Source organism: Anopheles maculipalpis, chromosome 2RL, assembly GCF_943734695.1.
Source record: "Anopheles maculipalpis chromosome 2RL, idAnoMacuDA_375_x, whole genome shotgun sequence".
In the NCBI taxonomy this organism is placed as follows: Eukaryota; Metazoa; Arthropoda; class Insecta; order Diptera; family Culicidae; genus Anopheles; species Anopheles maculipalpis.
Window position 1 is genome coordinate 8,977,970 of NC_064871.1, and position 23,811 is coordinate 9,001,780.

Sequence of the window (23,811 nt, forward strand, 5' to 3'; positions counted from 1 at the left end):
CAATAATATGGTATTTGGGTTAAACTATTTAGCATATAATCACTGACGTCAAAAATTGTCATTTATTCATTTTACGCCACCTTTAACGGAATGTTTCAACATCTTTTTAGAGAAATCCTACATTATCTATGTGACTTATGCTATTTTTATCAACTTCACTGCACCTAATCCACTTAGATACAGCTCATAAGTTACGCAATTGCCCATTGCCAATTCCTCAATGTTCAATCGATTTCAGCCTGTTCCGAACCGATACACAACATAGTTAAGCATTATCGGTGCGGCGATCTATCTCTTGATTAGTGTGTGGCACCTAATGATCAGGCAGGTGTGCCGCCCGAGCCGCATCGGCGGAACCAATCCGTTGCAAAAATCATATCAATAAGCAGGAGAGGTTCCTATCGCTTGCTAAAACCCTTTCTTTACGGATTACCGAAAACACATCGACAGTTATTGGACTTTATAAAAAAGGGAAACAAATACTTTGAAAGTTCGATTTTACTTTTATGCAGCACGCTCCTACATACACACACACACGATTGCTTTGTAGTTTAAATTTGCAGCGAATGGTCTGTTAAATGTAAAACTCTAACTGACAAAGAAAGTGCATTGGCATTACTCGCGTGCTGCACTTTGTAGCGTGTGTGCGTGCATCCAATCTGCACAACCATTATCACCACAGTAACCGATTTTTACTGCCCTGTGCATCATAATCCTGGCATGAGAAAATCCCTTGCGGAGCTTTCCTTTTTTTCTTGCTTAATTTAGTTTCGTTTGTTATGGAGTGATGCGTGTTATTTGAACCTTCACAAATTTTTATTTTAAATTGATTTATTAAATTAAGCTAAATGAAATTACGATTTGTAGACTCCGATTCTTAATTAGTTCGCAATTAACACATTTTATAACAGTGCAGAATAACTGTAAGCTTCAAACAACTTATTTTTATGAACATCAGTTTGTAAACAACAATAAAAAGCATATACAACAGCGATAAATAATTAAATCATGTTCATCGCCCTAATGAGCTAATCGGTTTGTACTATAAAATAACTCATAGCGTGCAAATGTAACCATATGAACAAGTAAACAGTATGTAAAACGCTTCCCTAGCCAACGTTTTTTTTTGTTTCTCTCTCAGGCTCTCTCTTCATCTCTTTTTAACGTGCCACTTCAATTTTGTTTGCTGCAGAGGCCGCTGGACAGTCGGGTAAGGTTAGTGAACGTGTTGGTTTCGATTTTCAGCCAACCATTCGCAAATGGTTGGCAAATATGCTGTTTCACTTTCACGTGGAAAATGGTTGGACTTTGGGGTAGCTGCATGCATTTATTCGCTCAGAGAAAAAATTTCAATATTTTTCATGGATCGTATTGACGACCGGTATGCGTGTTTTCGTTAAAGTGTTGCATTTACGTGCAATTACGTGCAACTAATATTGAAGAATAGATAAATTAATGCCACAAAACGGTTTGATAGCGGCGAAGACACATAAAGTTGTACTAAGTAAATCGTTTATCTCCAACATGCGCCTTAAGTTATGCAATTGGAAGGAGAACATACAAAATTTTGTTATTCTTAAATTGCATACCTTCAGGCGTTTTGAATCCTGAATCAGATGAAATCAGTATGTGTTGGATGATATATTTAAATAATTTTCTCAATTTTCTTGCTACAACAATAACCTGTACTGATATATTACATCGATTGTCTATAAATTTATTTAATAACTGGTACGTTTTATCATTTACATATTAATAGTTACACTGTTTTGTATTCCCATCTTATTTCCATTTTCCTTCGTCTTTTTTTCATCTCCAACTGTTCACGTGTGTCTCTTAAAGTTTGATTCCGCAGCAAATGCTACACAGAACTCATCTGCATATTTTACATTCAACGGCTCGCAATCAGCTACCAGCATCATACGTCATCCTAATTGCAAGACTGCAGCCGTCTTCTTGATCCATCATTGATCCTCATCCTAACCGAACTACTGATAACAACTAATAATTTAAATACAAAAAAAAACAAACAAACATGCGAAAAATACTTTTGTTCGGGGAAATGTCGTAAAGCGAGAGGACAAGAAATAAAGATTACCGCAAGGAAGCCTGCAGGAAGCCATTGCGACAGAGGACGGACAATTCACTAGATCTTCACTAATACAGCTTACAACTACTCTACGCGCGCACACACCCTAAGCGACCATCCTCGGGCTCGGACTAGTGGGATTTGCGGTGACGGTCATCATCCCGGCATCATCCGCCGGCGTAGTGCGACTCTTCTTCTTCATGCGTTGCACCATCTTGTTCACTTTGCGGAACTCTTCCTCGGTGTAGGGTGCGGGCGAAGCTGCCGCATCACGTTTGCTGGACGCTTTCGCGCTACCCGTTCCACTGGCGCGCGATCGACTGCTACCGGCCGCCATGCGTGATCCACGCGATCCCGACCCATGATGGCCGGTGGAGGTGTGTGCGTGATAGTTGTACAGTCGCTTCGGTTTCTGTGTGATCGCTACCACCTGCTCGGTGTTGTAGTGCGGTGAGGCGGTTTCACTCCGATCGGTCGTTTCTTGGGGGCCTGCAGATTCTACGAACGATTTGTCCTCGAAGTAGGAAGCTTGCGATGGGTACACCTCCTGCAGGATGTACTGCTGCTGGTGATGCTGTTGTTGATGATGAGCAGCGACTTCCTGCTGCTGATGGTGATAGTGTTCGTGCTGTTGGAGAGCTTCCTGCTGGAGTTCCGTCTTCAGTGAGGGACTTTTGTAGATGACGCGCGTATGTTTATGACTTGGGTAGTTTTCGACCAGCTTCGGTTCGGGCAGATAATCCTCTTCCTGTTGCTGCTGTGGCCGATGGTGATGGTGGTACTCGGCAAAGTTTGGATATTTTTGGGGAGGTTGATGATGGTGAGAGTGCTGCTGCTGTTGCTGGTAAGCATCTTGGTGGCCATGGTGAGCCGATTCGGGAAGTGGAGTGACAAAGTTGACCATTGGCTTCTCGTACACGTACTGCGTTTCGTGTTCGTCCCCATGTCCACTGGGTTGCTGTGCAACGTACTGGTACTGGATCTGCTGATGTTCTGGTGCGTGAGCTTGTTCGTGATGCTCGTGAACTTGAGCGAGCTGTTGCTGCTGATGCTGCTCCGGATGGTAGGTCTGGTAGTGATAGGCTGGCTCAGGTTGCGCCGTACTGTGGAACGTTACGTGCGTTGGTGTGACGGTCGTTTTGCGATGCTTCGTTGGACGGGGAGAAGGTGTCTTTGGTGCATCGTAGTATTGCTCCGGCAACGGCACGTACGTGTTCTGATGGGTGCGAATCATTGGAACGTATGCGATCTCTGTCGGATAAACTGGATCCGGTTGGCTGTACTTTGTCTTCGTATGATGTTCATGGTGCTGCTGGTGCTGTAGCTCTTGCTGTTGTTGATGCTGCTGCTGTTGCTGCTGATGATGATGGGCATGCACTTCCTGCTCCTGCACATAATGTTGTTGATGCTGTTGGTGATGTTGCTGATGTTGGTATTGCTGTTGTTGATGGTATTCCTGTTCCTCCAGCTCCTTGTACAGCTGAGCTGCCCGTATCTCGAGATACTGTTGCAGAAGGGCCTGCAAGTGTGCGGCATACTTCGAAGGGCCAGGAATTTTGAGCACAATGACAGGCGTATCGTCTTCCTGCTGGTACAGCTGCTTCGATTGTTGTGCTGACTGATGGTGCTGGTGATAGTACTGCTGCTGTTCCTGCGAGTACTGCTGTGTCGGATAGACCGTATACACCTCCTCGATCGGCTTTAGCTCGTAGCTGTGCGATGGCGTTATTTCAATATCCGTCACCGTTTCGTGGGTACTGTGCGGCGAACGGACCGACGGTATGTCATGCTGCGAGTATGGGTAGATCATGTATTTCGGCTTGGAAAAATGATACCCCGTATCGGGCTGATTGCTGTAGTGACCATATCTGAAACATGGAGATAATTTAAACAAATTAGTCCTATGTCTTGGGATGTATTCTTTCAAGCAAAACTTACCCCAGATCACCGTCAATCGTACGCTTCATGTTCTTGCCATCCGTGCCATTACTGCGTTCCACCTTGATACGGATCTTGTTGCCATGCTCGCGGAACTGACGGTCCAGCTCCTTGATGAAGTCTACATCGGCTGGAGGCAGAGCGGTAAACTCTTCGATGATCGATTTGGGCGATTTGGTCGGTTTCAGCGAGTGCGCTTTCTTGGTGGGCCTTTTTTCGGGTTTTTTCTCACCGGAGGCAAGTGCCACTGACACCAGAAGCAACTGTGGAGTAGGGAAAATTGATCGAATTTATAATTATTCTTAGAAACGCAGCAGTTTGTTCCTGAAAGGCGAAATAAACACTTCCAACTTAATTTCTTATAAAATCCCTAAGCCTACTGTTCAACCAATCGCGAAGATCCGTGTTTCTTTTAAGGTTCAAGCAAACATGTCACACACATCTATCAGTGCATGTTCCGGTCTCATTTAAATGCGTGTAGGCCACTCTCAAAAATCACTTTCGGACCAATATTCATTCACTTTCACACCCATTTCCTGTACCGGTACGTTATCGTGCTCTGCAATCGCTACCCGTAACGCATTCGATAAAACGGACTTACGGCTTAAATTGCCTCACCGAACAGCTTGAACTGGATGCGTGATCAAGAAAAAGCTGTAGCGTAAAACGTGCAAAAAATTACTCCTCTTCCAATGCTACAAAGCGATTATGCTACGATGCGTAATGACTTCAAAGTAGTCTGCGCGCTTTAAGACAAAAAAGCCATTTTCGGGTGTTTTACTACCACGCTTGGACTGCTGCTATGTCTACAGATCTGCTGATCGTGTCTCGTGTCGTTACGGAGCAGACCTGGCTTCCTCACGAAGCGCGTGCGTGATCCGCATCGGTACCTGCGTTGCGTTGAGGAATAAAAACCGCCAACTAGAGCAATTATCGAATTCACAGAAACGAGCTTTTAACCGCGGTGCTCTCGTTTTTTGCCGTTTGAAAAACCGCAACGGTTCGATTATGCGAATTTTTGCATTCGATGGCGTTGATGTTGTTTTAGTGTCTAACCGTTTTGCGTTAGGTCAGGTCGTAAACGAGATCGGTAAGCACTCGAGTGTTGCCTTTAAAAGCGAGAGACGGTGTACCCCAGCGCCGCGTGTGACCAGAAGTCTAGTCTATCTTATGTAAATCAGCTCTGATGTTACCGAGGTATCGAATTAAGGCAGGAGGAGAGATATGTTGAGAGAGAGGGAGTTGGAAGCTTCGACACTGAACCGTGCTATTGATGAGTGATTATTTAATCGAAACCAATCAAGAAGGGCACCATGGATAAGCCACTCCTAGGCTGGTTAGCAGCTGCCCGAGTTACCCTTTTATCGAAGAACAGGTATAGAAATTGGATCTTTTCGTTTATAAGCCGAGGCCACAAACCACTTTCTAGGGGGCGGTCCCTGGCCCACCCCTTAACGTGCATGTACGCCCCACGTGTAGCAGTGTTCCTGCTTGTAAGCATCTCTACTCCATTCTACCTACTCTCTTGACCACCCATACGCTGCGGATTGTGTAACCTACAGTGCAATCGTAAAGAACAGGTCCAGAAGAAAGGGAAGAGAGAGAGTTTGGGAGGCAATTTTCAGGAGGCGTGAAAATTTCACCCCCATATCCCATATCTTTGCCAGAGACCAACGTTTCGATGGTTTCAAAAGGAGACCTTCGCTAACCAACCGTTAGGTCACCGATCGGGGATACCCGTTTTGTCGCAACCGAAAAGTCGCAGAAAAAAGTTGCCCAACAGGAAGTGGAACCGAGCCTGTACAAGCCGGTTTTTCCACCCAGGCTTGGTGGGTCCCATCGGCAGTACTACTAAAGACATTTCTAAATTATGCTGCTTTTTTTTGCGCACAATAACGTACGCTGCTCGGTATCGGCTCGAAGAAGTTGAAAGTTGTCCAATTGACGTTTGGCGCATCTTCCTCTTGTGAGTGTTTATAATGTTTTCTCTTCTCCACGTGGTGTGCTTTGGGGAAGCATTTATTTGCTCCCCTTCTACGGCACGCTTGCTTCAGTGCAGTGTTACACAACCGTGTACAACTTGTTTTCACACATCACAAAAAAAACAACGACCCGATCGACACACACCAATCCGGAGGATCATCTTTTCGCGCCTTGTTTTGCAACCGCATTTGATTGATTGTGGCATGTGCCTGTGCCATTGAAAGACAGGCTCTTACGAGAAACTCATTTTGTGTATGCTTTTTTTGCTAATCCAAGATCCGTTTCGTGTAATAATTTTGCTAACATTAATTGACTCGCTAGCTGCTGGACAATATTGGTTGAGAATTTTTATATTAAGTACCAAATCTGCACCACTCGCCACAAGGATTTGCAAAAGCGTACGAGCATACAATTAAGGACAAGGTCATCGCCGAACTTCAAGGTACAGTGAAACACAAGCTGCCCCAGCGGATCGGTGTGGATTAATTGTGCCGACAGGCTGGGACATGGAGAAAGTAGCTGGTGTGGGGTGCAAGCGAGACACACATGCGATCTGTCTAATTAGCCGTCAAATGGCAAGGTACACTCGTTTAGTAGCTGCTCATCGGCCTATAAGGTAGTGAAGAGCAATTAACTGGCTAGCGCTTTTCGTTCGTTTCGTCTTGGACGAAGAATGTATTTATCATAATTCCTAATAAGTTGAGTTGTCGTTTTTAATGAGCAGCTAGATGCAATGGTGATGATAAATTAATTTATTGTATTATTTTTATTTATTTATTAGTATGATCGCTTAGTGGCATAGTTTCTGCACTGCAGGTGATGTGACTGTAAAATATGTATTAAACCAAAAAGGCTTTTCAACAAGACAGTAATTGTTTATAATTTTGAAATAATTTTCTTCTCTCTTTTTTTTTTCTCTCTCTCTCTCTCTGTCTCTCTTTTTACTGTAGTCGTTTGACAGCTGTCATTTTTTACAGTTACTGATAGTATTATTGAATGCTCTTAACTATGGTTTCAGCCATAGATTCTCGAATTCTTTCTAGATTCCCGAATAAAAAAGAATCTAACTCAGATTCTGAAGAATTTAACTCAGATCTTAGATCTGAGGTTTTATAAAAAAGTGTATCATTTTTTTTAAATTTATTACTAGTCGATTTACTTCTTGCATATGCTAACTGCACCAAAAACAAAGGGAGCAGTCTCTTATAAAATCATTCAGCACGACTGAATTTCCCCTCTCGTTAGCTCGTGTGGGTTTTGGGAAGCGAAAACTATCTCCTCTCCGACCCACACCGATTTTCCACCAGACAAACAAAACACAAAGCAAGACGATTTCGAGTAGGTGGAAGGTTCATAAGAGTTAAGAAATATAATTGAACATCTTTAATTAGCCCTACCTACTCACTCTCGCCAATGGTAAATTTTCGGGGTGTGAGCATGGGTAAAAGGAACACCGCACCAAAAAACCCATCTAAAACCAAAACCAACTGAAGCAGCATCGTCTTCCAGCCGCCAGCACAGAGTGCATCACGCCACAAGTCTTCCGCCTGAGCGAAAACACCGATCCGATATGAATCGGGGCTGGGAGGGTACGCCGTCACAGTGAACGAGTGACTGACTGACCCCGCAAAATTACGCAGCCAGCCACCGGGGGACTGCAACCAGCTCGCGCAAAACATTTCACAAGCGCGCGCGCACACCCGCCGTCATCAGATTCGCGCTTACGGCAGTTCGCGATTTAATTGTTTTTCTTTCGTACGGTGTTGCATCCTTGCTCTTTCTTGCTCTCATCTGTTAAGGAAGCGTAATATGGAAAACAAAACTTCTCAACAACACACACACGCAAGTACGCACCCGAAAGCGTAGTGGAAAGCAAACAAATAAACATAGAGAGAGAGAGAGAGAAAAAAAAAGATTAAATGAAATAAGAAACATCACGGAACGGTTCGGAAAAGCTGTCATTTGCAGTCCGGGCACGGATTTTTTTTCACCGTGCAGCGTGTATTTGTGTATCTATTTTTTTTTTTTTGCTTTATTATTATTAGCGCTGCTTGGTGGTGCTCTTAAATGATCTGACGGTTGCGTGTAGATTTTCCATTGATGTGTGTTTTTTTTTTCGGCAGTCAAAGTATGGCCTAAAGCTCTTGCCCACTACTGTGGCACAACTACTTCGGCGCAGAGCAGTTGCGCATCATCTGGGCTGGCCGTTGGCGGTAACAAATCTACAAAGCGGTACCACCCGCGGCGACTGGGTCAAATCTGGCCAGATGAGGCAAACTGCTGCTGCTGCTGATGCCCCAACGAAGAGATAATGAAATTGAAGTCTGTATGCAAAGCGAGCACGCTGAGCACCAGAAGTGGTTTGTTGTTGTAAAGCTTTCTTTGCAGCTGGGAACGAAAATATAAATAAAAAAGCAAACATTTTGCGAGTGGAAAATCCGGCATAAAATGAAGGTAATGTACCGGGGCTGTTGCATATCTACTGATGTGATGGTGACCCTCTGAAGCGTGTGAAATTTGTACTTTTTGCAATTTGTTGTCCGCATTGAATCAGAAGGTGTCCTGATGCAATCGAAGCCCTGAGATAATGTCTTACTGTCGAGAAATGTTAAAATAAACTTTAGTACCCTTTACTATTCTCGCAACCTCTAATTTCATTTTGGGTTTTATTTAGTTTTGGGTCATATTTATAGAATTGTTATGTTTAGAATATTTCAAATTTCAAAATAAAAACATTGCATACTTCTAGGCGCTTTCATCGAAAAGATTGTTAAAAATGAATCAGTTAGCCAGAAACTTAAATTAAACAAAAATCCACATTAATATTGCAAACATTTATTAAAGTCTTCTCAGTGCACTAGACCACCCTAACGCCTTTACTTCTGTTGACTTGAACACAAATCTAATGATCATTAGCTGCAATGCCCACCGTACTTCAGCTAATCATTACAGGAAGCACATCTCCATCGTGCCAGATGGTTCGTCTCTACTGCAACCGGTAATCGATCGATTTGCTACAAAGGTACTTCTTCCGACAGCCGGGGTTCCTCTGGTCGCCCGCAGCACGCAACAAGAAAAGCAGGAAAGTTTTGTAAAACCCCCAGCAACAACACACACAGCAGTGCTTCTTCAAAGCTGTACGATAGGATCGGTATTGTAGTGCACGAAGCTGATTGCAATTACGCAAGCCGACCCCGACACGAAAGAGCGCAAGTGTGATGCGCACAATGTGTTGCCCCATGTCGAATGTGGTCGGTTGCGCCTGACGGAGGACCGTAGTTTCCGTTATGCATACACCACAGTGTGCACCCCAACCTAACAGCAACAAAAAACCAGCGTCAGTGAGTGAAATGGTTTCTTTTTATCATTTAAATATCTTTCAACGGCACGCGGTACAAATGGCAGTCGATGATAGGCTCGATAACGATGATGCTTATGAATAGCAAAACGTTTCTATTTCTTCGGGTGCCTCGATATGGGCCCGAACAAAGTGGAAAAGATCGTCCAATTATGTTCGCTGGCAAACGACAACGATCAACGGGCTCACTTCGAAACCGTCAATCGGAGGCACAATGGATCTGTCAGCCTTTGGGCGAGGAAAAGAACGACGTGAAGTGTCTTTTTGGGATGCTATTATTCAATCGCTTTTGATGTTTTATTCAAATGCAATCGGAAGATATTGATGGGATTCAATTGTGCAGGCTTAGGTGTGATAAAGCTCGTGCAATAATGCCCTTAACATCGTTTGATAGAGCATTTTCTTATGTAAGTTTTCTAGCAGGAATAAGAGAAAGGTTTCATTTGAATATTTGAAGCAAATTTATTTCCGGTTACTGAAATACTTTATCGCTGAAGTTATTCACATTCAAGGTTTGTTTAGTAACTTTAGTTTCACAAAAAAATTTGCAGAAAATGTATTCTACTTCATAATTTTTAAAACAAACAATTTAAACGTTTTTGCTACATCTTTATGAACAGCGAACTTGATTTCAAAAGAATATAATGTAGCATCGTCAAGCGTTTATTTGCATTAAACCAACACACTGCATCCTTCAGCAAGGCCGCTGCATTTTTGATGTGACATCTTTTGATAAGAATAAAATAAAAGCTTGGCTTGGAATTGAGTTGTGAAATAATTTAAAAATCCAAACAGTACAAAATTACCCTTTGTACTGCTTCGAAAACGATTCTGCTTCTTCTTTCCCACGCCATTCTAGGGCAACCTGTCACCATAATTAACTGCTGCAAAGATTTTGCGAATTAGCAACGACGATGTTAATTTTTGAGCAACAACGACAAAAGCCTTTTAAAATCACATTACCCAAAGTTCTCATAACCGTTGTTGTTTTCCTTATAGTTGGAAACATTCATCGCTAGCAGTGGTAACGAATTTAACACCTCTTAAGCGACGTTATAACGCTATAAACGTTTCCATTCTCGAACCCTGAACTCGCAAATTCAAGGCGAGCACCGACCGAGACGGAAATGGAAAATACATTAAAAACTGCTTACCGTAGATGAAATGAGCAGCAAAGCTAATGCTCTGAGTTGAACAATATGCTCATCGATTACCCCCAAAAAAGCATTAGAATCGTTTAATTTAATACTGCCGTCGAAGAATGGAATTATATGGATCCGAATCCGGTGCCTCAAAGAAAAAAGTTAACGATGTTCAGAAGTAACGGAGTTGGCTGTGTAAACACACAAAGTATGATGTGTACTAAAAGATTAAAACATGTCTTCATGCGTCGCAATTAGTACACAACTAATGTACTGAGTTCTCGACCGTACGAAACTACTTCTACCTACCACGATTTGCCACCTCATGTTGTACGATTCTGTTCGTATCACGTACTGCTTAAGAAGAGGCGTCACAACTTTTCTGCTTCACTGCACTACACAAAACACCGTGTTCTGCCGCAACTTCACTGCACACCAAGTATTCCCGTAGGCACGTCCTGCTGTTCTGTTCTGCGATCGGAATGCACCGGAACTGCGAAAAATGGCGCTCTGAGCGTGCAACACGCAACTTTCAAACACAATATCCGGAGCACACGCCGGACTGTTCCCTCGCCAAGGACGGTAAAGCGTGAAAGGTAAACACTGCAGTAATAATTTACACGTCTTTCGCTTGATGTTCCGGTATCACGAACGTACAAAGCATAACCTTTTTCGTTGCTTTCTTTTTAAAACGTAATCAAATTCCACTTTTTTTTGTTGCACTCTGGAATACAACAACCGATGCACCAACGGTTGGGAGTTCACTTATGTCCTCCCCAAAAAATCACATACAAGCCCAAAACCGCACATTCACACACAAACACGTACACACGCCTATGGACGTGGTCAGCAGTTCCTGGTAGAAGGTGCCGGAGAGCGATACGATGCGCACGCACTAACGCCTCGACCGCTCGGTTGCGTCTAAACGAATTGCGCGCCGTTTGGCACGGTTTTCATAGCGTTCACCGGTCCGCGATTCGTGATAGTTTGGAGAAGTCTTCTCCCGGGGCGTGCTGTGTGTGCTTGAGCGCGCATGGAAAGGGTTAGGTGGACCTTTCGCCAACGGTTCCAATCGAGGCGGCTCGATGGCGGGGGATTCGGGCAGAGTTTCCTATTTCGACTTTTCGACTTTTCCACTTGTGGGTGCCCCCGCCACACGGAACACGGCAGAGGGGTGCCCGATGGTGCTGCTGTAAAAAGATGGGTCGATTTTTCCGAACCCTCACGCTCCCTCTCTGATGGGTTACGGTGAGCGTATCCGGGCCGGGAAGATGAGTTCGTTTCGGTTCGTCACTTTGTCGTTCGGAGGTAAATTAGTCACGCCATCCACGTGAAGTGTCGATTGTGACTGCGTGTTGTGTTTCTTTACAAAATGTCGTCTTAAGTGTCGTCTTCGCAAAGCGGACCTCTACGTATGGTGGTGGTCTATTCTGGATCGAGCTCTAGGGTGCTGATTGTTGATAGGAAGATTAATGAATTCGGCTCAACACGTTACGAAAGTTGACGTTGTCGTGTCAACGTATCAGAGGCACTCATGCTAAGCTCATCAGAGTGTAGCTCCTTACGTACGATCTTGCGAATAACGCACAATTGGTGCCAGTACTTATATCATACATTACGCTAAAAGTGCAAGACTTTTATGCTCTAAATAATCTATACTTTGGAAATGTGATCAACATCTTGGCATAGGATTAATATGGCGTAGTCCGTTACACATGTCCCCAAGCTTTTATGACTTGCACATAGTTATTTAGAAGCGGTTCGGTGGCACACGCGGTAGCGATGATGGTTTTCATTCGGCAGGACTGCGTATCGAGTCCCATCCTAATCGGGAATCCCGTACGCTCGACTGGCTGTATTGCTTTGGGTAAAATGAAGTCAAACTCATAATAAGCGCAGGCCATGACCTCTCGAAGTTAATAGTTCCAGAGACAAGAAGATGAAGATGTTGCATTTTTCGTTTGATTTTCATAGGTGAGTCTTTGATTGAGTATGATATAGACGTCCTCCATCGGAAGGTCTTCTAACCGGAAGAGTTTGAGTTCTAGTAAAACCCAAGATTTTCCTGATAAATCAAAACTAGTCTATGATGACTTTGTCGATACTTGTAGGAATCCCAATCCCATTAAGAATTCAGGATTTCTATGGGATAATTAAAATCCAAACTTTTCATCCCAGTCTTGTCTTTTTTTGCTTGCTAGGAGTCTATTAATTTTTCATCCTAAGATTTTTTATACAAATTAAATAGTATAAACCATAATTTTTTTAACACACTTTATATTTTTCATCAAGTAACAGCTCACTTTACAGTTTTCAAAAAACCCTATCCATTCTTAAAACACTAATTAAACCTTCTTAACTCTATGGCAGTCTTTATTTACAAAATGCAACGTACGCACGCTTTACATTCCCTAGGAACTCGTACTATCCTCACCTTCCTCCGAACTATTTTCCGATGCCCACCGATGCCCACTCTTCTTCAGGATCCGTTTACTTCTGCTTCCGCTTCGCTCGAACAAATCGTTCAACTCTGCTCCTCCACTCGTATCGAACGTCATCTTTAGCGGCTCATCAGATTCCTCACTTTCCGCATCTTGCCGCCGATAAGAGGTCTCTCGCAACTTGCCGTCAGTCTTTTTCGCTTTTACAAACACTTTTGCTGATGCTTGATTGAATAGCACATCATCTCCCGGGAGGTCAGCCTTTTCGTACGTATCGTGCCTTCTACTGGAAGGTGTAGTAGTTGGTGGCTCATTCGAATCGACATCCGAATCGGTTGGACCAAACGTACGTCGGAAGTTGTACCGTTGGGTTTCCGTGTACGGTTGCGGTGTGGTACGGGCTGGTCGCTTTTCATTGGAATCCATTGCCGAAGGGTTGTGTTTTCCACTGGCCAAAATTTTTGCTGTCCGCTGTGTTGTAACGGTGTTAGTGTCCGGATAGGTAATGTCGGATTCTTCGTATGGAAGCTCCTCTTCTAGACTTTCGTAGTCATACTTACGCACCACGCGTCCGATGCCGTGCCGTCTGCCCGGACTGGAGTCAGGTTCGAATTCAACCGAATCTACCTCAACCATATCCTTCAATGGATGACGGTTTTTCAGTAGCTTAGGTTTAGGTTTTTCCTCGGAACAGTACAAAGGTTTTCGCTTCGGCGTGGCCTGTCTTCCGTTGGCGTGATTGGGACGACGATCGCCTGTTAGCACCTTTACCGGATGCTGTGACTTTGGTAGCGGACCCGGAAGTGGTATACGTACGTTTACCTTCTCCGGTAGGGTGTCTGAATTGCGCAGAAGTACACGATACTTGATCGGTTCGTTGTCGGGTGTTTTGAGAACGTTAAAAAATGGAGGCTCCATCGTTTGTGCCCCACTGTGCATAGGTGGTGTCGTTTTGTAGAAGTAAGGCATCTTAAGCTTTCCATTAACTTGATTTCTTGTCGTTGACTTCGTGTTGCGTTGCTCTATGTTCCCGTCGTTTAATTCAGTTAAAATTTTTCTCGCTATTCTCTCCATATCTGCGTCCACCGTTACATTTTCGTAAGCACTATCCGGCGATTCTACGCGAATTTCCGAATCGTTAGATACTCTCATCACAATGTATCCGATCTTGGTATTGTTGAAGATGTTCACCACGCACGGGACACCCGATCCTAACTGATCCATATTGTTCCACTGAGTAAGAGTTGGCTGGACACCGCCACCGACGGTGGAAAAATTCAACCGTACCATGTCACTGTCCACCGCACTAAGATGATCCAGCGTACTGCGGAAAGTAACCGTTGATTCTACGTATCGTTCAGCTGTTGGACTAGTTTCGCGGGCATAAACTCCACTACCGGCCGCAATTTGATCGACAAGTTCGTCCAGCTCGTCGTGCTCGGATGAGTTCTTGCGCAGGACATTATTGATCGCTTCCTGCAACAGCACCGGGAACCACTTCTTGCCAATCTCACGCGAATTTTGCGATGTATCCGAATCGTATTTATGTGTCGTTGTCGACATAGTCAACGTACTCGACATTGTAGATGTGGATGGTGTTGTTGAAGTAGTTACCGTGCCAGTGTACTTCTCGGCAGGCTTCGCCACAGTCGTACGATGAAGCTTCTGTTTTGAAGCTTTTTTCCTAGGGTTCATGCTTAACAGAGATTGTAACTGCTTCATGAGATCATCGGAAATGGGCAGTGTCTCAGCAGGTGTTAACACTCTCGCGTTCACTGCACTAGGATGGGACCGATAGTTTCGTTTGAAGTTGGTCGTTTCCGGTAGTCGTAGCCGGGATGGTACTAACGGTATCACTTCATCTGAATCGTAGTCTTCCAGGCTGATAACGTGGGGCGGTCCTAGCCCAAATTGAGCGTCCACACCGTGTGGGAAGTAATTGATAGTACTAAGCACCACAAGCAACACCTGAAGGATCCCGCTGCCCTTCATCTTGAATCACAACTACTAATGGGGCGCTCTACCAACTGTCACCTTTGCACATTCAGCTCGCGATCTGCAAAGGTTGTGGGCTGTGTGACATGCACTCACTAAACTTAAATATATGCGTTCCGGTGTGGAGCTGTAGCCGGTGGGCACGTACTGCTGTTTGCTGTTTGCAGCCGTGCAGTGCAGCGCTAAGCGTCTTTCCTGCTAGTTTTGGGCATGTCCGTTAGCTGTGCGTATGAAACAGTGGCGCCAGGTTTTGTTGTTTACGCAAACCTATACGCCCGGTTACGACTCATCTCGAGACCCTGAACCTGACGAGTGTGGTAACATGGGCACTGCGTCTTTCAAAACAGTCGTTCATTTATGTAAAAGCTTATAACGGGTGACAAAAAGACATTTGAGGAAGCGCTAGATTTGGTAGTGTTCTGAGTGTTTATCAGGAAGTCTCAGAGATAACGTTGGAGTTAGCTGTGGCTTGCAGGGTCGCGCGAGGAATTTTCATATAGAATACTTTTAGACTTAAGCAGTCAAGACACTCCATCCTCCATCCAGCTAAAAAGATCAATTCTGTCTCAATCGATCGTTTTACGAAGCTCTACCTATAAGACCCCGATGATCTTTTATACTACACTTCGGCTAGTGATGAGTCGCTTTAGCTGGGATCAACGCACCGGATTGGCACACCAATACGCAACTTACACGCCGCGGTCCGTGCGAAATCACGTTCAAGCTCTCGGGTAACGTTTCACGTAACGCCGGAATCACGCTGACCGCACGACGGATGTTTCGGGTCTGCGGAGGTGCGTGAGCCATTGTTGGGCTGTGAGTCCCAAGCACGCACCCGACGTTCGATTTAGACAATTTCGTGGGACATCTTATTAATTCCTGCACGGTTAAGTGCTGCTTCACGTGCCTGCCAGAGTACAGCTCGAGCCGAATTGTTTCGCCCGCCTTGTCTCATCATTTGTTGGCCTAATTTAGTTGTTGACTCCGTTCGCTTTCGCTTTTTTTCCTCAAAATTTCGGAACGTGTGGCTCTGTTTTGCTCGTGCTCCCAACAAAATCGTTCGTTAGCCCTTGCGATCGTAGCCGAAAAAATCGTTCGTAACGATTTTTGCACCCGTTCGCGTGACCTATTGCGGGAGGTCGCGCGCGTTACGCTCGTTGTTTTGCCGTTGTTGGGACCGATGGTAGGAAGAGACCAAAAGAAACCGTGGAACATCATACCAAAAAAATGTATACTCTTCGAAAGCAAAAAAAAAAAGCTCGTAGACTATGTACGCAGAAAATAGTAATAAGCCACGTCGGTTCGGTGAGGTCCGAAACGGAAGCCTTGCCAAACGAAACCTCAAACGGAAGTTACGCAACCAGGTTTAGCCTGTGGATCGTGGGTGGTGAAGCGATCAAGTTGAAACGAACTGTTAGACAAGGAAGAACAGGTGTAGAGACCACCGCTGGGTAGAAAGGACCGATTGGTTTCGATCGATGCAGTTTTCCATTGGGATGCTATTCGAATGATCCACTCGACGGGACAGACCATTTAAATTAATCAGTCGATCGGTTCAACCCTAAAGGCCAGCTAAATGAAATGCATCCGGGTCTAAAAAAAGCGTGGAAAGAAGCCCTTGGGGCATTAAGTTTCCTCATTAAAGGGTAATTTTTGATAGAGAGGAACATTCTACTATGCTGTCTTTATTATTAAGCCTAATTGTTAAGGCTATTTTTATTAGTATTCAATTAGCCCTCTATTAACACCTCTGTATCCATTTTCTTCATTCTTCTAGTGCGCCATTTATGTGTTACTTAAATTTATTTCAACTCAAGCTTTCGACACCGGCATTTATTTAAACAGCAATCAAACGATCAAATGAACCATTGGCACGCAAAAATGTGTTCCAACGCATATGTTTACCTGCTACCTCTACCTAACCTGGGCAGTTTTCCTTTTCGCCTTTTTTCGTGTCTGCTAAACTGTTGTACATTGTTGGTTTGTCCGCTTTTCTTTTCCACCCAAGGTGTGCTTCCGTTTGTTTGGAGCTTCAATGTACTAAGAAAAACAGCATAAGGCATTGAAATAAAATGAGGAAATTTTAATTCTTTCTGACACTGCTTGCTTGTTAGTGCCTAGACACACGCGCGTTAATGTTTGCGATCTGTTTTTAACGTTAACTTGTGTGTGGTTTTGTATTTGAGGCGGCATATCAATTACTTTCCCTGTGTTCCGTTGCATTACGATATCTTGCTGTCGATTTGTTTGGAAAATTTACACTTTAAGTCGCTTTAACGAAACCACTCTACTGAGACCAAGGAAGCTTTTTGACAGATTTCACATGGAAGCTGTCAAAAACCTTCTTTTGAGCAGTGGTTACAATGGCTCAATAGAGGTTTTTGGGTGTATGGTCATGTCAAAAATAGATTTAAATAAAACAAATTAAAGAATATGAATTTTCAATTTGTTTCCATTTTTAAATCAATAAAAATATTTGCCCTGATTTTACATACGAAAAACCTCGGAAGAATACGATGGTTGGGACATATAACCAGAATGCTGGACTTTTGTCAACGTTTGATACAAGGAAACACAGAGATCTCAGAATCAATTGGCAGGATCAAACGAAGTCGAAGTTGTAGAGGGATTGAATTTTCTGCAAGCATGCAGGCGACATGAAAATGTCTCTACGATGTACCAATAAAGGCTTGACCAAGAAAACTTATAATTTTTTAAAATGTTGAGTATGACGGCTTGCGCCGTATTGTCAACACCGCATGTGTCGACTGTGTATATAAACTCGATTAATGGGGCATTTCCTCTCTGTTTTTTTGTCTTTGCCTTATCCCGGACATGCTCGGTTTATAACCTGTAAATTTGATATGAACCAAAAATACCCCCAAGCGATAAATTCACTAATTCAAGAGTCTCCATTCAACCAGCCAAGTTAATAACACGTCTGTACTATTCAAACTACTGCATGATGTGCTTTCGTCGCCCGTAAAAGAAATAAATAAATAAGTGAAACTAAAACACACCAACAACCTAAACATTTCCCGCTCCAGACATCTTATCACTTACATACCGACTTCCCGAAACGAACCAACACGGCGCAGTAAATAAGATGTGATAAGCAAAGCAAACAACCCCGAACTCTCCTTGTCGAAACCGGTAGCGATGGTGCAACGACGGTTTTCCATGATTATGCACCATTAAAAGCATAACATGATATGCTTTGCAAATCGCGCCGAAAGATATGCAAACGCCCTGACCAACCACCGGCTACCGAATCCCGTTTAATAGCTGGCCCCGGTGTCGAATTCGCGACACATGTCTTATTTTACACGTCTGGTGGGTTTTTTTTTTTCAGGAAATACAGTACAACTTTGTTGGAAAAATTAGACGTGAGCTAGGTGTGGCAAAATATCACGCAATGTTCGCCAGAAGCCCTGAAGGCTAACACTCTTTCGCTCTATGCACGATCGCACTAGGCGACAACTTTGGTGAAGTTACTTCTGCACTATTCCGCTTCGACCATGGTGCGATGGTTGGGTCAAGTGTTGCATCCAAACTAGCCCGATGTTTCGATGCTTAATCGACTCTTTCATCCCTTGGTTGGATGATGCTTCAGTCCTGCTCCGATCCATTTATCTTTCACCTGGCATCTTGGGTGCACAAATTGATGATTTTTAGTGTGAAATTGCTTAAACTAAAGGTAAGTGCTGCTTGTGCCCGTCTCACTTACTCACACCCTACCTCCCTCCCAGCTGACCGTTAAACTGACTCCGTCGGCAGCCCAGCGTGTTATGAAAACAATTTTTGCCACCGCACGATGCGCAATTGTGGGCTACACACCGCGGTTGGTTGATCGGATGGACCGCTCACCGTCAGCGGTGAACAGACAAGAGATTTTTGTGTAGAGCATTTTCCAGATTAGTAAGTCACCGCCACCAGATCGGTGCGGGGCCGGCACGATTTCCCTTGTTTGTCTCTTCACGGGTGTTAAGGGATGTTATTTTGTAGTGCTCACTTACGTCATCGGTTGGTGGGGGAGACGACAGGAGAAAACCACTATCGGACGATTGGCCTGATGTATGTAGCTATTTGACTTTAATTGAAGTGCTCCTTGGGGAGGAAAAAGAGTTCTTAGCTGTCAGGTTCGCTGTCTACGATGTATGAGGCTTTTAATTGCCAGGTGAAGTCTATCGTGTCCAGAGACTCCTCGCTTGGGTATATCTTAAGCCTAATTTCCTCTATTGTCACTAATTCAAAGGAGACCGAAATTTTAAAATCTGTTAGAAAAATCAATAAAAAGATCGTTACTAGGTGCTGATTGAACATTTGATCTGATTGTATACTTAATGAAACATTTAAATTTATTAGGTAAATTATTATTTACTGTTTAGAATAGCTGTCAGTATTTGAATACTGAGACAGCATTTAAAAATCAAACGTCATTCTTCATATCTTTTTCGCTCTTCATCTCTTACAACAGTGAGCTGTCAAAAGCTTTGAATCACCTTCTGTTTTGTGTTCATGAACCTTGAGCCGTGCTTGGAAGGTGTTTTTGAAAAGAAATTCTACTTAAATAGAAAAAAAGATGTTTTAACCTAAAATTGTTTTAGAAATAATAATATTCACATTCAAGAAAATTGCGTAATAGATTGCGCCTAGTTCTAATTCAATTAATAGCAGCTCACTTCAACTGCACCCCGTATTCACTCAGTCCCAGCTCAGTGAAAGTAAAACAGCGGCAAACGAATCCCGTCACGTATCGGAACGAAGCGACAGAAGCAATAATTTAGTCAACGAACAAGCGAATGCAACTGGTCATCATCATCCCCATCATCGCCATCTGATCTGGGGATGAACAGTATGCCGTTAACTTGCTGCTGATTAGGTTTAACGGTATAACATGCCATGAGCAGGTTGCATCAAAGTGCATTGAATGTAGCATCCAATGCAACCAAATGGGTTTTTTTTCTGGTGTAAAGAACCGCTGCGCGAACAAGGGACGATCGTCGAAGCTTGATTGGTTTGTAGAGTGCATCACCACTCCGGGGTGGTTTGAGTGGATTTTGAATGAGCAACAGAGGTACAAAGTGAAAGTGAAAAAACAGTCCATGTACCTGTCCATTTTCCAAACCTCTTGCCCTTTTGTTTTTCATCAGCTGTGCCATTTATCGACGCCTCATTTTCTTCCCGTTTTTCTGTTTGTTGCTCCGTTGCTCATCGATAGTGTTATGACTTCTTTTCAGGCAATAAAAAAAAATGCAGCGTCACTTTGATCGGTCAATATGGGTGGTGTTACTCCTCGCGAGGGGTGAGGCACTGTTTACAGTTTCAATTGCAATTTCCATCCCGTTCCGGTGGTTGGTGATTTCTGTTCAATGCAATAGCTTTTAACTTCTCAAGATTGCTCGAACCGATCGTGTGTAGTTAAACCTAACCTCAAACCCGATCGTTTGCAGCTCTCTGTTAGTAAGGTTGGGCGTTTACTTAAAGGTTTTAAGTCTTACGTTAGCGGGAGAGTTTTCCTACCAGGAGCATTATTTTATCGACCTTTAATCATAAGCTATCGATTTCAATGACACTGCTTACGAATTGATTGACTTCCTTTTGCACGAAATGCATCAAGCTGATTAAATAATGCTCGGGTTCGTTTGATTAGCGTTCAATCACCTAATTTCCACAACAAACCCTACCATTCTCTTAACTGCACATTGCAACTTAATCAACATTCTTTCACCGGCATTCATAACTCCTCACTCAAACAAAAAGGCTTCCTCCCCAACACACATACACACGCATCAAGGAGGATCATTTTACAACCGATTCGTCGTAGACTTTAATGGCTCCCGTTGGATGGTCTTCATCAGGGCGCAGGAAGCATGATTAGGTGCTTTCGGGAAACCTACTCCAATTAATTACGTCCACACGGGTGCACGCTTTTCACGTTGCATCAGAAATTTGTGATCGAAAGTGAATCAAGCAGTTTGATAGCCGCACAGGGTGACGGATTCGAGAGCTAATGCGCTCACTGTGGTGCCCCACATACGATCCGCTGCGTATCCGCTCCATGGTTTTGTGTGTTGTTTTCTCCCTTGTATGTGATATAATCCAGCTTTCCAGAAATTTATCCACCAGCCAAAGCAAACCCACAAAACTGGAGCATGAGTGCCTGGGTGCGTGTAATCAATAAGAAGAAAGTACGAACGATTACGCCAATGCTTCCAAAAACAAGTCTAGCGCCAAATGGGACCAATTGAATGTGGGTCAGCGACAAAAATCATTTGCTTAGTTTAGCGTTTTAACACTCATCGTTCGGGTCCTTGAAGTGAGGGATTTGGGTTCGAATTTTGCGTTTCGATTGATTGCATAAATGTTTGCTCAGGGTTGGCAATAAAGATTTTGCAACTTTTTAACACGAATTCGTTCACAATAACTGACAAAACATGCTCTGCAAATTTCCGACAAGCTAAAACAGATGTGAAACTTGTATTTTCAAAAGAAGAAATGACAGTTGTGTGTGACAACACTTAAAACACAACACAAAAATGAGCAGACAAAATTTACTATTATTGATTATTAAACTCCTAAATGTATGCAATTTTTGTAAAAATATGGGTTTATGATATAAATATAACTCTTGAAAATTATCATTATAATAAAAAATGTCTATGTACTAGAAAAATTATGTAAAACGGATGAAGACCATTTTACTCAAGCTCGCAAGAAAAATCTTCTTACTCATTATTAAACCTCGTTTAAGTGTATCGAGCGATCAGTCCAAGAAAATATATTTCGCTTCAGTAATACTCACATTGCAACTCCGCACAAGAACACTACGCAGAAATCATAGTTTTTATTTCACGCACCGGATGTAAATAATTGGTTTGCAGAACCAGTGTCTCAAGAAGCATGGAACATGGAGTCAGCATTTTTTTTTCGTTCAAGTCACGCTTTGCGAAAATAAACCCATCCTAAGGCCACAGCAGCTCACGTGTTCACATAAAAATGGAGAGAGAAAAAAACATCACCCCACACATACAGTCTTGCTAATTATGCGAGAAAGGGACGTTAATTGTAGCCCTCCTAACGGCAAGCGAATCGTTATGTCGCCATCATTCAAGCCCGACCCGCTCACAGCAGGTCACTGCATAAAGTCGTTCGTCGAGTGATTTTTTTTCCTTCTCCACTCTATTTCCTGACCTTCGGCTGTACCACAGTTAGTGTAAATATTGAATAATTCATCGATGAAAAGATGGAAAATTTTATATCTTCCCTTTGCGATCAGTGAGGATTTTTTTTAAACCTCCTCATCTCCGCATCGGCCCTCAAATCCGGTTCAAGGGTATGCCAATTCCCAAACTGAACTGTTGCTGCACATATGTGTCTCTCTTTCTCTCTTCAAAAATCGATCAACTCTCGAGACTTACGCCGGTAGTTGGCTATTTTCCATACCTCATCGAGCGCGCTTTGTAGGTTATGTTTACTAACACCTGGGCTGCAATGACCGCCCAGCCACCAGCGGGTCAATCAGACAAGGGATGAAGATGTTTTTTTTTTCTCTCCGTTGTTGAATGTCCCCCCTAGTTTGGCTCCCTTCTGGCCGACTGATCGTTCACTGGTCATCCGCACAAAACGCGTGAAACGGTTTCATCTATTGAGAAATGGTCGTTGTTTCTGGGCCGTTTAAATACAGGGTGCGCTCTTGTGGTACATACATATATTGATGTAAAAATGGTGAATGTTTTGTGTCAGCAAATTGATTTTTGTGGAGTTTGCCTATTGAGGGAGCTTTTCCTCCTGCAAGTCAATGGATTGCGTTAGGGTTAAAGCGTTAAGTCACCGTGCTACTCTGCTTGCGATGCGATCAGATCGCTGTGGGAAAGTTGCAACATAATCTAAAGCGATTTTTTTGTGTTTTTTTTTTCGCAATTTTACTTAAATAGTGGTCACAGTGCTTTACATGCGTTGAAAGTTTTTAAAGCTGTGACGAAGTGCAAAAATCGTGCAAATATTATTTATGATATTCAAATAACATTCAAAACGTTTGGGTGCGGTTGTGCTGCGCCTTATCCAAAAACATTCTGCAATAAATCTTTTCCTTCATCACGGAGATGTACATGAGACTTTTGCATTTGTCATTTGCATGCAGCTTTTCCCTTGTCCATTCACTGTTTCTTTCCTCGACAATTTTCTTTTTGCGAATCAATTGTTTATCGTTGTATTTTAATTCCCCCCGTAGGAGAGCACATCTGTCGCAAAGCAGAAAAAATGATGTGAACAAAAAACTCTTCTCTATCTCGACCAGATTCGTAAACCAATCGACGCCGAGATTGTGCTGACCCCGCAAATGTTTCCGCTTATCTTGTATCTTGTAGTGGTGGTATTTTGCTCATCCCATTATGACATTAAGAAATGCAGCAGTAGTTTTTTTTTTCTTCATTTCGAGGGGGGGGGGGGGCGGGGAACAGAAAAGTTTATGATTGAATAGGGCAACTCGTCTCGTTGCCAGTTTTACACCATGCTTTGCGATGAGTCCCATTTCTCACGGGATACGCTTCCTTGCTTCATCGCGCGAGTGGTCAATTAAACGGTTTTTCGATGGTGAAATAATAACAAACGAGGTCTGGATGACACGCAAAAAGCAAAAAAAAAAAGACCAGAAGAAGCAAGAAATCCCCAAACAGTCGAATTGAAGAAAGGTATGCGAAATAGCGAATGGGGTAAAAAAAATTAGGCAACCATAACGATCATCCCAACATGAGATGAGATGCATTTGCAAGATTATCGGAGAGATCCCACTTCATCATCGTTCTCCGTCCACGCGCTGTGGGACTCATCCCCTGTGCAGCGTACACCATGTTGCGCCACTGG

General features: G+C 43.4%; 2 protein-coding genes across 2 annotated transcripts in view; one reads left to right on the forward strand and one right to left on the reverse strand.

Moving 5' to 3' along the window:
* The window catches only part of LOC126558677 (cleavage and polyadenylation specificity factor subunit 4), a 500,167-nt gene that overhangs the window by 139,174 nt on the left and 337,182 nt on the right, over window positions 1–23,811 (forward strand). The window lies entirely within an intron of this gene.
* LOC126557314 (involucrin-like) lies at window positions 2,187–10,857 on the reverse strand. The gene is made up of 3 exons (XM_050213035.1): window positions 10,820–10,857; window positions 4,028–4,290; window positions 2,187–3,957 (listed from the first exon to the last, which is right to left on the reverse strand). Exons 1-3 carry the CDS (start codon window positions 10,835–10,837, stop codon window positions 2,196–2,198), a joined length of 2,043 nt encoding a protein of 680 aa, XP_050068992.1. The 5' UTR covers window positions 10,838–10,857; the 3' UTR covers window positions 2,187–2,195.